Source organism: Sinocyclocheilus anshuiensis, unplaced genomic scaffold (genome assembly GCF_001515605.1).
Source record: "Sinocyclocheilus anshuiensis isolate Anshui unplaced genomic scaffold, SAMN03320099.WGS_v1.1 scaffold745, whole genome shotgun sequence".
Lineage (NCBI taxonomy): Eukaryota > Metazoa > Chordata > Actinopteri > Cypriniformes > Cyprinidae > Sinocyclocheilus > Sinocyclocheilus anshuiensis.
In genome coordinates, this window is record NW_015540128.1 from 568,267 (window position 1) to 583,962 (window position 15,696).

Genomic DNA, 15,696 nt, shown 5'->3' on the forward strand with positions numbered 1-15,696 from the left:
CTCGCAATTCTGACTTTACTTCTCCGACTTTATATATTGCAATTCTGACTTTACGTCTCGCAATTCTGACTTTATATCTCGCAATTCTGACTTTATATCTCGCAATTCTGACTTTATATCTCGCAATTCTGACTTTATATCTCGCAATTCTGACTTTATATCTCGCAATTCTGACTTTATATCTCGCAATTCTGACTTTATATCTCGCAATTCTGACTTTATATCTCGCAATTCTGACTTTATATCTCGCAATTCTGACTTTATATCTCGCAATTCTGACTTTATATCTCGCAATTCTGACTTTATATCTCGCAATTCTGACTTTATATCTCGCAATTCTGACTTTATATCTCGCAATTCTGACTTTATATCTCGCAATTCTGACTTTATATCTCGCAATTCTGACTTTATATCTCGCAATTCTGACTTTATATCTCGCAATTCTGACTTTATATCTCGCAATTCTGACTTTATATCTCGCAATTCTGACTTTATATCTCGCAATTCTGACTTTATATCTCGCAATTCTGACTTTATATCTCGCAATTCTGACTTTATATCTCGCAATTCTGACTTTATATCTCGCAATTCTGACTTTATATCTCGCAATTCTGACTTTATATCTCGCAATTCTGACTTTATATCTCGCAATTCTGACTTTATATCTCGCAATTCTGACTTTATATCTCGCAATTCTGACTTTATATCTCGCAATTCTGACTTTATATCTCGCAATTCTGACTTTATATCTCGCAATTCTGACTTTATATCTCGCAATTCTGACTTTATATCTCGCAATTCTGACTTTATATCTCGCAATTCTGACTTTATATCTCGCAATTCTGACTTTATATCTCGCAATTCTGACTTTATATCTCGCAATTCTGACTTTATATCTCGCAATTCTGACTTTATATCTCGCAATTCTGACTTTATATCTCGCAATTCTGACTTTATATCTCGCAATTCTGACTTTATATCTCGCAATTCTGACTTTATATCTCGCAATTCTGACTTTATATCTCGCAATTCTGACTTTATATCTCGCAATTCTGACTTTATATCTCGCAATTCTGACTTTATATCTCGCAATTCTGACTTTATATCTCGCAATTCTGACTTTATATCTCGCAATTCTGACTTTATATCTCGCAATTCTGACTTTATATCTCGCAATTCTGACTTTATATCTCGCAATTCTGACTTTATATCTCGCAATTCTGACTTTATATCTCGCAATTCTGACTTTATATCTCGCAATTCTGACTTTATATCTCGCAATTCTGACTTTATATCTCGCAATTCTGACTTTATATCTCGCAATTCTGACTTTATATCTCGCAATTCTGACTTTATATCTCGCAATTCTGACTTTATATCTCGCAATTCTGACTTTATATCTCGCAATTCTGACTTTATATCTCGCAATTCTGACTTTATATCTCGCAATTCTGACTTTATGTCTCGCAATTCTGACTTTAAATCTTGCAATTCTGACTTTACGTCTCACAATTCTGACTTTAAATCTTGCAATTCTGACTTTACGTCTCACAATTCTGACTTCACAATTCTGAATTTTTTTTATCACAATTCTCACTTTGTTTCACAATTCTGACTTTACATCTTGTAATTTTTACTTTAAATCTCACAATTCTGACATTTTATGTCACAATTCTGACTTTATGTCTTTCTATTCTGACTTTACGTCTCACAATTCTGACTACGTCTCGCAATTCTGACTTTATATCTCCCAATTCTGACTTTACGTACCGCAATTCTGACTTTATATCTCGCAATTCTGACTTCTCACAATTCTGACTTTATATCTTGCAATTCTGAATTTACGTCTCGCAATTCTGACTTTATATCTCGCAATTCTGACTTCTCACAATTCTGACTTCACAATTCTGACATTTTTTTATCACAATTCTCACTTTGTTTCACAATTCTGACTTTAGATCTTGTAATTTTGACTTTAAATCTCACAATTCTGACATTTTATGTCGCAATTCTGACTTTGTCTCATAATTCTGACTTTATATCTTGCAATTCTGACTTCACGTCTCGCAATTCTTAATTCATATCTCGTAATTCTGACTTTACTTGACTTTAAGTCTCGCAATTCTGACTTTATGTCTCACAATCCTGACTTTATATCTGGCTATTCTGACTTTATGTCTCGCAATTCTCTCTTTACATCCCACAATTCTGACTTCACAATTTTGACTACGTCTCGCAACTTAAATCTCACAATTCTGACATTTTATGTCGCAATTCTGAGTTTACGTCTCGCAATTCTGACTTTACGTCTCGCAATTCTGACTTTATGTCTCACAATTTTGACTTTATATCTGGCTATTCTGACTTTACGTCTCGCAATTCTCTCTTTACATCCCACAATTCTGACTTCACAATTTTGACTACGTCTCGCAATTCTCTTGTAATTTTGACTTTACATCTCACAATTCTGACTTCACAATTCTGACATTTTATGTCACAATTCTGACTTTACGTCTCGCAATTCTGGCTTTATATCTTGCAATTCTGACTTTATACTTCGCAACTCTGACCTCACAATTCTCACATTTTATGTCACAATTCTGACTTTGCGTCTCAAAATTCTGACTTTATGTCTTGCAATTCTGACTTTACATCTCACAATTCTGACTTTACATCTCACAATTCTGACATTGTATATCACAATTCTCACTTTGTTTCACAATTCTGACTTCTCGCAATTCTCACTTTACATCCCACAATTCTGACTTCACAATTTTGACTACGTCTCGCAATTCGGACTTTATATCTTGAAATTCTGACTTTACATCTCACAATTTTGATGTTTTATGTTACAATTATGACTTTATATCTCACAACTTTAACTTAACATCTTGCAATTCTGACTTTTCTGAATTGCATGAAAAATTCTGAATTTTTTTTTTTAGTCCCAGAATAAGAAACAGGCTTGTTAAAGGTTCTCCACTGAACCATCAATTTAAAATAACAAACGTTTATTTTGAAGAGATTACAGGATTGGAATAAAGTATATGTTTTTGGGTGAGATATGACATGATTATTGAGATGCAAACACAGGTGAGTGGTGGATCACCTCGACTCTCTCCTCGCGCAGGTGTGTTCTCTGGGCCAGCTGCTCGCGGGTGTTGATGTCTGGATACTGGTTCTGTCTGAATAGATCCTCCAGAGCGTCCAGCTGCTCTTCTGTGAAGATGGTGCGATGACGCCGAACCCTCCTCTGAACATGACTGAAGCTTTCCCTGTCGTGAGCTTCTGCGGCCGAGCATGTCTCTGCAAACATCTGCTTACCCCAAACTACATGACAAGTTGACATCAGCAAAAAAAACACAGAGATCAGCATCAGCTTAACCATGAGATTAAACAGAGAGAATATAATCAAACACATTGAGAACAAGTCATGTTCCACCCAAAAATCAAACCAGTATAATATTATTTTAATTAAAATTAAAACAGGTATTATTATAATTAACTAAAATGAAAAAAAAAACATCTAAAATGTTTGTTACCTGAAACAAACTACAATATAAAAATGTAATACTTTTTAACAATTATTTCAGCCAGAACATTTCTACGTACGTAAATAACTAAAACTAAGCCTAAAATAAAAATTAATTAAAATATATAGACATATACAACATATAAATTATAAACTATAAATTACAAAATTACACACAACAAAATGACTAAAATGAAAACTGAAAATATAAAAATAAAAACTGATTCAAAATGTTAATGAAAATTCAATGATAAATACCTCAATGATACTAAAATAACATTGAATATAAAAAAACATTTTAGTTACTTGAAATAAAATAAACATCAACTGAAATAAAATAAAATGCATTTCTGGAAAATTCTATTTTAGCTAGTTGTCAAGGAAACATTTCTGATTTTCATTTAGTTTAACTTGATGTGCTAAAAAAACTAAAACTACAATTAAAATGAATAAAAGCTAGACTTATATATATATATAAAAAATACTAATATAAATGATAAAATGCACAACAAAAATACTAAAACTTTAACTAAAATGAAAATGGAAAATATAAAATAATAGTTGCTATTAGTTAAAAGTAAAATGTTAATAAAAATATAATAATATCTCAATTATACTAAAATAACACTGATTTACACCACAAATTCATTAAGTAAAACATAAAAATCTTGTAAAACCCAATAATATATAGGCTAATAATATAATATATAACATTATAAAAATCATCCTTCACATTCATTTTCAAGTGTTACTGTGGTTTTGTTATATTTCCTTCACGCTTACATTTAAATATTGTTATACTATTGTCTTTGCTTCATCAAGACAGAATCACATTTGAAAACAGAGCAAAAAAGTGAGAGTCGTTTTTGAGATCTTTTGTGTTTTTCCTCAAAGGTCAGGCGAAGTCAGCCGAGTCGGATGTGATTAAAGCGCTCTTACTGGCAGCCGTGTGCAGAACCTCTCCGCAGTGTGAACAGAAGCAGCAGGTCGATCTGAGGTCCATCTGATTCATCGATTCTCGATTCGCTGCAGATTCGGGGGCCGGTTTCTCCTCACAGGGCCCCGGGGCCGAGGGCTTCTCCAAGCCGAGGATCTTGTTGTTTTCTGCGCTCAGAATGCGGTCGATAGTGAAGGCAGAGCTCTTCTTGTCCATGGCATTTGTAGCTGGTTCTGAGCCAGAATGCCGTCGGGTTTAGAGCAGAACGCTTTCATATAGAGCCGGATCGCTCTGCTGTCTGTGTCAAACCCCCATTTACCAAATAGATTAAAAGCAAGGAGACAAAACGTAATCCCTCTATACAGCCGGGGAAAAAATGTATAAAGTGGCTGAAAAATCCCGGCTAATCTGGGCAGTTTTGTGAAGGTGTTAGTGAGCGCTGGAGATTGAGGTAATCTGGCTTTAGCTGACAAGAAATCAGATTTCACTGTATCAAATGAGATGTACAGAGAGGCAGAAAGCCTCATTGTTGTGCTGAAAGATAAATGCACGGCATTATGTGCTTTGATTCTGCTGGATGTCGACGGAGAGCATGAAGGTCTCCGAGAGGATCAGCTTTGGCTTGTGCATTTGCATGAGATTTAGTTCATATCACACCTGTTTAACCCTCCAGATCCAAGCATTCATACTGATCGCGTGCTTTCTTTTCCTTTCTCATTTATTTATTTATTTATATAAACACAAGACAGGGAACGTCTAACAACATAAGACAACGACCAGAATGAACATAAAACAAATATATGTGTATTCAATAAATAAATTAAGTTAATAAAAAACTAATTCATTAAAAAAATTATTAAAACATAAAACAAAATGAAAAATATCAGAAACTACTCAAAAACTTTATAAGCAGTAGATCTATATAGGAATCTAGTGGCTAAACCATGGAATTGCAGAAGTCTTTCTTTTTTTACTCCCACCAGATGGCACTAATGTGCCTTCAAAAATTTGATTTTAAAAGCGTAGTATCTATTTTAACATAAAACAGGCTACTGTCATAATTGAAAACTAATAGAAATATATTATATATATTTTTTGTATTATTTTCAATGGGAAAAATTATCATAATTATTGCATATTCATTTGTATCATGAAATTCTCTCAAAATACAAAAGAAAAAATATAATTGAACTAAAATATATTACATTGATTTTACTGAAAAAAAAAAAATTTCAGGTGTCTGGTCAGTTTTGACCGAGAATAACACAAGTGTGACCCCCAAACACCAGAGGGTTAATAATTAAACACAAGCACAAATGGTCTGATATTTGCTCGGTCAGTTCAATTTAATCCATGTTGTGTGAACATGTTTTATATTGGTTATGATGCTAAAGATCAAGCTGTATCTTAATTTCATAGCCTATATGTGAAGAGCAGAAACACTTGACTCTGTCTTATCACTGAGACACAGTCACGCTATTGTACATGCTCCATTCATTCTCAACAAATCCTTTGTAATCATACACGTCCGGCTATATGTGGTTTTCATCAAGGAATTAATGGATTTTCAAAACCCGTCTTAAGCCACACAGATAAGGAGGATACAAATAAACAGCGTCTGTCTGCTGACTGAGAGTCTTTTGCTTTACTTGCTCCAGATTCTGCTTGATTGGGACTGATGGGCTTTTCTGTCTCTCACAAATGATGAACATGCATTTAATTCCAACATGTGTTATTAATTACAAGTCTGAGTTCATCTTTCTCAGTGCATGTCAGTTTCATTGCTTTACCATTCATGGATGAATATGAAGGCAAAAATGCATAAGTAGAAACCCCCCAAAAATAACTCTACTTTGAGCCCTTGGTTGCTGTTTGCAGATGATGGTGAAGAAATGTTCCTCACTGGAGCTGATTGATGAATGTACAAAGCTCTAATATACAATAAATAATTCTCCAACTTCCATTTGTCTTATTATTTCACATTTATGTCATTTGAGATCATTAAAACAATATCAGGGAGCTTTTTTCCCCACACTGATGCCTTAAAAGAAGCTTTTTTTTTTTTTTCTTTTAGTGCTGGTGTGAAAAACATTTTAATAATGTAGACACTTTTTGCACTAAAGGACCAATGCAAACCATCAATGCCAACAAACAAGCTTTATTTTCAGCTTTATAGTGTAAAGGGTTCTTTAGACTATTCAAATGTCCCTTGCACTAAGACAAAAAAATGCTTGTTTTAAGAAATTATCATTGAGAGGTTCTTGTTTTATTTCTGCAAAGAACAAAAAAAACCCTTTATTTTTAAGAGTGTGTGTTTTTATTAATCAATGAAAGAAAAGACGACGGGCAGCTTTAGCCCCTGACAAATATATTTTGCATTCATCTGGGCCTAAAATGCAGTTTGCACCAAGACAATTTGTGATATTTTACAAAACAAGGTTGTTTGCACCAATAAATAACTAAATGAAACCTAAACGAAAGCCGAGGCAGTTTATTTCAGCACAAACGGAGGTATGCAGAGAAAGACAGCATCTTCGCTGCTGAAATGTTTGGAGTGAGCTGCAGAAGTCAGAGCTGCTCTTTAAACTCTGCGTCAAACATGATCTGCTGGATCTGCATCTTGACGGCGGCTCTTTTCTGCGGCGTCAGTCTTTTGAGCGCAGGGACGTAACTCAAGAGAAACAGCTCGTCCTCGTCAAAGGCCTCCTTCTCTTTCTCCGTCTTGCCGTGGAGCTCGCTGGTGACGGTTGGAGCGGGCGTCTGCGGCAGCTTCGGTCCCGGAGGCAGCTGGGTCACCGGCTGGAGCTTCGACTCGAACTGCTTGTCTGTCTCCAGACCGGGCTTGGAGTCTCCGCCGCTGCACTCGTCCAGAGAGTCATCCGGATGCTCAGCGACGCGCTTCTTCTTCCTGACGTGAGCCTCCAGAAACGACAGGCTTTCTCTGTGCGGCCAGAAATGCAGGCGCCGGCCTCCTTCTTCCCTCCTCAGCTGACACAGCCTCCGCTCTCGGATGAATCTGTCCCTGATGGTCTTCCATCTGCGCTTGCACTCCACCACTGCAGACGCAAAACACCGGCAGATCAGAGAGAGTGTGTGAGAGAGACAGAGAGAGTGTGTGTGTGTGAGTGTGTGAGTGTGTGTGAGAGTGTGTGAGTGTGTGAGTGTGTGTGAGAGTGTGTGTGTGTGAGAGAGACAGAGAGAGTGTGTGTGTGTGAGTTTGAGTGTCTGTGTGTGTCTGTGTGTGAGAGACAGAGAGAGTGTGTGTGTGAGAGTGTGAGTGTGTGTGAGTGTGTGTGAGAGTGTGAGTGTGTGTGAGAGTGTGTGTGTGTGAGTTTGAGTGTCTGTGTGTGTGTGTGAGAGACAGAGAGAGTGTGTGTGTGAGAGTGTGAGTGTGTGTGTGAGAGTGTGAGTGTGTGTGAGAGTGTGTGAGTGTGTGTGTGTGAGACAGTGAGAGTGTGTGTGTGTGAGTTTGAGTGTCTGTGTGTGTGTGAGAGAGACAGAGAGTGTGTGTGTGTGTGTGTGTGTGTGTGTGTGTGTGTGTGTGTGTGAGAGAGACAGAGAGAGTGTGTGTGTGTGTGATCTGAGCTCCAGCGGCTCTCTGACTCACAAACATTCACATCTGCAGCGTTTAACAGCAGAAAGGGACTCTTCGTGTGAAGCAAGCAGTAAAAACCTATTTTCTCTGCTCAAAAACACTCTAATGATTCCTGCATAAGACAGTCATAGTAAAAGTTCACGTTATTGATGATGCATCTTATATTAAACCCATCAGATGAGCGCAAAATATGAACGCAATACGTTCTCATAGAAAACTATTGTAAATAAGACGCGCAATGTGCGTTTAGTGCGCTGCGTTCATCTAATATATGCGTTTACATTTACATTTAGTCATTTAGCAGATGCTTTTATCCGGAGTTATGAATGATGAGAACAGAAGCAATCAGAACCAACAAAAGAGCAATAATATGCAACTATAACAAGTCTCAGTTATTTATTTATAAAACAAAACGAAAACAAATAGAATAGAAAACGAATAGAGAGATTAAGTGTTAGAGGATCAAGTCAACAAATAGATCAAATAGAATTAGAATAGAGAACGCTAGAGTTAGAGGGTCAAATAAAGATGGGAAAAAATAAATCTGCATCATCAATAGAGTGTATATTGTATACTTTGATCTGTTAATATGACTGTGTTACATTAATGAAGAGCTCGTAAAGCTTCAGGAGTTGAATCAGAACTTTATTCTGTCACGCGTTTTTAAAAGTTGAAATCTTAATCAAATAACTCTTCTAAGACTCAAGAACGCGTCCTAAATTAACTTCATCATACTGTCCGTCGTTTACACCGCGTCAAATCAGAACGCGTCCGGTCTGCGTCGCGGCTTGATTCAGACGGACGCGTTCTCGTTTGTCGCGTCTCTAGCGTGTAAATGCTGCTGTGTGAGATCTTTAAAGTCTGCAAAACAGTAAAAACACTTTTAAAGTCAAGCGCGTGGAACGGAAAGGACGCGCGTAATGTTGACGCACTGACCGGAGAGACCGACAGACGCGGCGACCTCCCTCCACGCTTTGACGCGCCGCTCCGCGCTGCGATAATCGTGCAGCGACACGTTATAAAGCACCGGGTAAGCGTGAACGCTCTGGATGAGTTTCTCAGTCACGGCCATTGAGTTTTTTGACGCGCTGCTGAGACGCGCGTCGAACGGAATCACCCACCGTCGCGTCAGAAGTGCGCGACACAAACGCGCGTCTTCCGCAGAAGCGGGGCGTCACGGCGGGATTTTGGACCAATCAGATTTCGCTGTGGGCGGGACTAAGCGGAGCGTCGCGTCACAAATAGAAACAACACGCGTCCGTCAAAAGCTCCTGATCCAGTGTTTATCCGTCGACGCCGCAGAAGAACAACATAATTCTTATTCTGACGTTTTTATTGCATTACTCTAAGTTTTACAAGTCTCAGTCAGTTGGAAAAATATTCAAGAAATGGCTAAAAACACATCCCTTCCATCTTTATTTGACCCTCTAATTCTAGCACTCTCTAATCGTTTTCTAACTTTTCTTAAAAAAGACACTAGCTTTCTCTATTCTTTTTCTATTCTATCTACTTATCTTTGTTATATTTATGTGTGTGTGTGTATATAGCCTATATATATATATATATATATATATAAACCTTGCTACGTGTATTGTGTTGGGATAATGTAGCACTTGCATATTATTGCTCTTTTGTTAGTTTAGATTGCTTCTATTGTCATCATTTGTAAGTCACTTTGGATAAAAGCATCTGCTAAATGAACAAATGTAAATGTAAAAAGTGAAATAATTACAGAAAGAGTTATTTATTAGTATCTCACACACAAGATCTGTGTAATAAATCGCATATATTATCTCTTTCCAACAATGAACTCCCCTCTCCGCTCACCCAGCTACTCAAGAAATCAAATCAAAAACTCTGCACCTGTTCTCTTGCTGCTTATTTCACTTCTCATTTCTCAACTTCTCAGTACTGAATTAAAACTGCAGCTGTCAGACCAGTCTTAAAGAAACCCGGCCTTGAGCCATCTGATATGACCAATTACAGACTCTTCCGCTTCTTTCGAAGCTATTTGAAAACGTTGTTGCTGCTCAACTTCAGTCGTATTTGTCATCTCATAACCTCTATGAATGTTCCAGTCCGTTTTTTTGTAATCTTCACAGCACTGAGACAGCACTTCTTAAGGTTGTCAAAGACAAGACCTCCGTATGGCCACTGACTCAGGCTCCATTAGCATTTTAATTCTGTTAGATCTTTCCTCTACTTTTGACACATCTCTCACAGTATTCTCATCTCACGACTGTCTGCTCTTGGTATTTCTGGAACTGCCCTATTTTGGTTCGTTTCTTACCTGTCTGACCATCAGCATTACATCGCTGTCCGCCTCTACTGCCCCTGGCTCTCACGGTGTTCCTCAGGGTTCTGTCCTCGGGCCTTTACTCTTCATCATCTACATGCTTCCTTTAGGTAACATTATCCTTCATCATGGCTTCAACTTCCATTTCTATGCAGATGACACCCAGCTCTATATCAGTTCTCAACACAACTGATCTCCTTTTCCAACCAACTCCATATCGGCTTGTATTAATGATATAACTGCTTGGATGACCAGTAACTTTCTCAAACTCAACACTGATAAACAGATCTACTTCTTGATGGTTCACCAAAAAACGTAGCTCACTTCTGTGTCAACAATGTTAACATTGCTGGGATCTTGGTTCGACCTTCCACTACCGTTAAAACCCTGGGTATAATCTTTGACTCCTCTCTCTCCTTCCCACCTAGCATTTCTTCTCTCACTAAATCTGCCTTCTTTTACCTTCATGCCTTGGATTTCACGTTTCTCTGTATTTTGTTTTTCTGTCTGCTGGCATGTTTATCTGTTTTGATATTGTAAAGTGACCTTGAGTTTGCAGAGATATATATATATATATATATATATATATATTATATATATAAGTATATAGTATATATAACTATAGTATATGTAATAGTATAATAGTATATATACAGTAAATATAGTAATATATAATAGAGATGTGATTTTCATGAATCAAATGATCAAACCAGAGCTGGATCTGATTCATAGTAAAGTGTTTTCTTCCACTTTGAATCCGCTACCAAACTGTGATCTACCAATCGGTTGCGATGCGTGAGTCGCGCGTTACTGACGCGAGCGTGCCGTTCCGGAAATACGATCTGAACAACGCGTCTCCTCCGCTGCTCGGTGAACTCAATGGCTGAAGCGGAGGAACTCATCCAGAGCGTTTGCGCTTACCCGTTGCTTTATAACGCGTCGCTGCTCGATTATCGCAGCGCGGAGCGGCGCGTGAAAGCGTGGCGCGAGGTCGCCGCGTCCATCGGTCTCTCCGGTCAGTGCGTCAACATTACGCGCTACGCTGCGATATTATATCCTCAGTTTACAGTGCTAGTGTAGAATGCTTCTTTCACGGAATTACTGAATAAAATCATATTTATAAGTTCATGCATAGTAAATATTAGGATATGCATTCTTAAAAATGAAGGTGGTTTTCACAGTGATGCCAAAGAAGGACCGTTTTTGGTGAACTTTTCAGTGATCAGTTCCTAAAACCATCTTTTCTTAGTGTGAAGAACATTTTAATCATCTAAAGAATCTTTTTTTCCATTATAAAGACTCTTTTGTGCAATGGAAAGACTCCATGGATGTTAAAGTTTCATGAAATCATCAATGAGAGGAATTTTATTATTATTTTTCTAATTTTTAAGAGTCTGTGCACATAAGGCATGTTGAGAAGTATGTTTTCCCTTAATTAAAAACTAATATCAGGGTACACTGAAAAAAATGTTGAAGCGATTTTCACTCAGAAATTGTTGAATTTCACAAATAAGATGTCAAGTAACAGTAACATTGAAAATGTAACATTTTAAAACTGGAATGGTATGTTCTTGTAAAAGGTAGGCTACTCCAATAATCTTTTTTTCTTTACAGTGTAATTGTTTTTTGTTGTTGTTTTGAGTATTTGTAGATAATTGTTTGGAGAATGAACAGCAGTATAATTTTATAATATAATTTGCTTCCCTGCAGTGGTGGAATGCAAGCTGAGGAGGGAAGAAGGCAGCCAGCGCTTGCATTACAGAGAAACCCTGTCGTTCCTGGATGCTCGCGTCAGAGAGAAGAAGCGTCTCGGTGATGCCGAGGCCCCGGAGCAGCTGGAGTCTCCTGAGGAGCAGATACACATGAGAACGCCATCAGCCTCTGCCAGCAACCTCAAAGCCTTCGACGAGGACGAGCTGTTTCTCTTGAGTTACGTCCCTGCGCTCAAAAGACTGACGCCGCAGAAAAGAGCCGCCGTCAAGATGCAGATCCAGCAGATCATGTTTGACGCAGAGTTTAAAGAGCAGTGAACAGTGATGGAAGCCTGGAGACTCTGTCCTCTCAAACATTTTTTGCATGCTTAAATCATTTAAAGGATGCTGTATTTCTGTATATATTTCATTGCAACAACTTCCAACGTGTGAGTTTTCTATGTGTTGTATATTTTGCCTTCCCTGTTATTTGAATGTTTAAAGCTAATGTCCAGGTTTTGGTAGTTTAAAAAGGCCTTCTTTTGTAAAAGGACACTGTTGAGAATGTATTTGCCACATTAAATGTTATTGTGCCAATCTTTAGTAAATGCATTTGTGTGTGAGATTGGCGAGGGCAACAGACTTCATGAATGGCGATGGCTTCTCGTGCACATGGAATTAGATAATGAGCATGTAAGAAATACCTATACAGGTGGAGCTGGGGAAGGTGGAGGGTTTCTGAAGTGCACTGCTACAGCAAACACTGCCAAGTATATTGAGCAGCGAGCTCATTGGCTACCGATACAGGAGAGAACCAATCAGCTGTGCCATGTGATAATGATGTCATTATGTCATATTGAGTTAGACCTATCGGACTGCGCCATCTAGAGTTTCATGCCGGAACTTTGTATTTATACCAGATTAAAATTTTTGAACATTGAACACTATTTTTAGTTAAAAGAACACGATATTCATTATTTATTCTACTTGTACCCCAATACTGAAATTTGTGTACAGATTTTAGTTTTCCCTCAACAGTAAAAACTAATTACAAACTGTAGTCTGTTACTAATTACAGATTACATGATACATTATAGTCATAGTAACTAGGTTACTCATTTTAGGCTAATGTATTCTGTCTACTTTTTGGATTATGATAACATTGATATGGAAAAAAAGAAAGAAAATATAGTCCATTATTTGATATAAACATCATGAAGTGCATTAAACATAACATTACACCAGGGTTTTTTAATGTAAGAACTGCAGTGGGTTTGTGAGTTCATAAAATGATAAAAAAAAAAGTAAAATAAATTATTTGAAAACAACTTAATTTGTTTATGTGATAGGTTTGATTTTTTTTGTCCTGACTTTCAGAACCAGCCATTACTGAAGGTCACGGTCTGGATATGATGAAGACAGTGTAGTTTTATAGGCTACGTCAAAATGTAATATAGACTAATCCAGTTACAAGCAGAATCTGATTACATAGGCCTAATCCAGATTACATGTAATCCGTTACTACCAGCACACGATGCTAGTTCTTTCAAATTAACCTGATATTGCTGGAATAAACCTCAACAAATGTATCAGTGGCCCAATAAAACTGAATTTTGTGATTATTCAGTGGCGCCCTTCATTTATTGCCCATTTTATAAGTACAGTCAGGCCTGAAAATGACGTAAATGCATTTGTGTGTGAGATTGGCGAGGGCAACAGACTTCATGAATGGCGATGGCTTCTCGTGCACATGGAATTAGATAATGAGCATGTAAGAAATACCTATACAGGTGGAGCTGGGGAAGGTGGAGGGTTTCTGAAGTGCACTGCTACAGCAAACACTGCCAAGTATATTGAGCAGCGAGCTCATTGGCTACCGATACAGGAGAGAACCAATCAGCTGTGCCATGTGATAATGATGTCATTATGTCATATTGAGTTAGACCTATCGGACTGCGCCATCTAGAGTTTCATGCCGGAACTTTGTATTTATACCAGATTAAAATTTTTGAACATTGAACACTATTTTTAGTTAAAAGAACACGATATTCATTATTTATTCTACTTGTACCCCAATACTGAAATTTGTGTACAGATTTTAGTTTTCCCTCAACAGTAAAAACTAATTACAAACTGTAGTCTGTTACTAATTACAGATTACATGATACATTATAGTCATAGTAACTAGGTTACTCATTTTAGGCTAATGTATTCTGTCTACTTTTTGGATTATGATAACATTGATATGGAAAAAAAGAAAGAAAATATAGTCCATTATTTGATATAAACATCATGAAGTGCATTAAACATAACATTACACCAGGGTTTTTTAATGTAAGAACTGCAGTGGGTTTGTGAGTTCATAAAATGATAAAAAAAAAAGTAAAATAAATTATTTGAAAACAACTTAATTTGTTTATGTGATAGGTTTGATTTTTTTTGTCCTGACTTTCAGAACCAGCCATTACTGAAGGTCACGGTCTGGATATGATGAAGACAGTGTAGTTTTATAGGCTACGTCAAAATGTAATATAGACTAATCCAGTTACAAGCAGAATCTGATTACATAGGCCTAATCCAGATTACATGTAATCCGTTACTACCAGCACACGATGCTAGTTCTTTCAAATTAACCTGATATTGCTGGAATAAACCTCAACAAATGTATCAGTGGCCCAATAAAACTGAATTTTGTGATTATTCAGTGTCACCCTTCATTTATTGCTCATTTTATAAGTACAGTCAGGCCTGAAAATGACACACTTCAGCTTTAATGTTAATAATCAGATAGTTTAGGACGTGTTCTGTGTGAGATCCTGCAAATTACTTTTCCTTTAATCATTTTACTTTTTCCAACTGATTGAGACTTGTAAAATTTAGAGTAATGCAATAAAAACGTCAGAATAAGAATTATGTTGTTCTTCTGCGGCGTCGACGGATAAAAACTGGATCAGGAGCTTTTGACGGACGCGTGTTGTTTCTATTTGTGACGCGACGCTCCGCTTAGTCCCGCCCACAGCGAAATCTGATTGGTCCAAAATCCCGCCGTGACGCCCCGCTTCTGCGGAAGACGCGTGTGCGTGTCGCGCACTTCTGACGCGACGGTGTGTGATTCCGTTCGACGCGCGTCTCAGCAGCGCGTCAAAAAACTCAATGGCCGTGACTGAGAAACTCATCCAGAGCGTTCACGCTTACCCGGTGCTTTATAACGTGTCGCTGCACGATTATCGCAGCGCGGAGCGGCGCGTCAAAGCGTGGAGGGAGGTCGCCGCGTCTGTCGGTCTCTCATGTGACACTGAAGACTGGAGTAATGATGCTGAAAATACAGCTGCGCATCACGGAAATACATTACAGTTTAACAGATATTCGCACAGAAAACAGCTGTTTTACATTCTAATAATATTTCACAATTTTACTGCTTTTGCTGTATTTCTTTAAGTGCATTTCTAAAAATATATTTTCAGCATTAAATGTCTGGTGCAAACTGCCTCTTAATGCATTAATTTCTTCATAATTCTGGGGTATTTTCATAAGAAGCTCAGATGTGCTCTACTTTCATAAAAAACGAACTCAAGAAACAAGCATTGTACAGTATTGCACAAAAGAAAGAAATTGTGTGATGGCATAAAGTAAACAAAAACAACG

General features: G+C 37.5%; 1 protein-coding gene across 1 annotated transcript; it reads right to left on the minus strand.

Moving 5' to 3' along the window:
* Positions 1 to 6,784: 6,784 nt before the first annotated feature.
* On the minus strand, positions 6,785 to 9,343 carry LOC107687243 (transcription factor Adf-1-like). Its single transcript, XM_016484489.1, has 2 exons — positions 9,001 to 9,343; positions 6,785 to 7,525 (listed from the first exon to the last, which is right to left on the minus strand). Exons 1-2 carry the CDS (start codon positions 9,134 to 9,136, stop codon positions 7,038 to 7,040), a joined length of 624 nt encoding a protein of 207 aa, XP_016339975.1. The 5' UTR covers positions 9,137 to 9,343; the 3' UTR covers positions 6,785 to 7,037.
* Positions 9,344 to 15,696: the final 6,353 nt, after the last annotated feature.

Coding starts and splice junctions, on each gene's coding strand:
- LOC107687243 (XM_016484489.1), bottom strand. CDS start 9,136: ATGGCCGTGACTGAGAAACTCATCCAGAGCGTTCACGCTTACCCGGTG. Junction 7,526..9,000: donor CGCGTCTGTCGGTCTCTCCG/GTCAGTGCGTCA, acceptor TTGCGTCTGCAG/TGGTGGAGTGCAAGCGCAGA.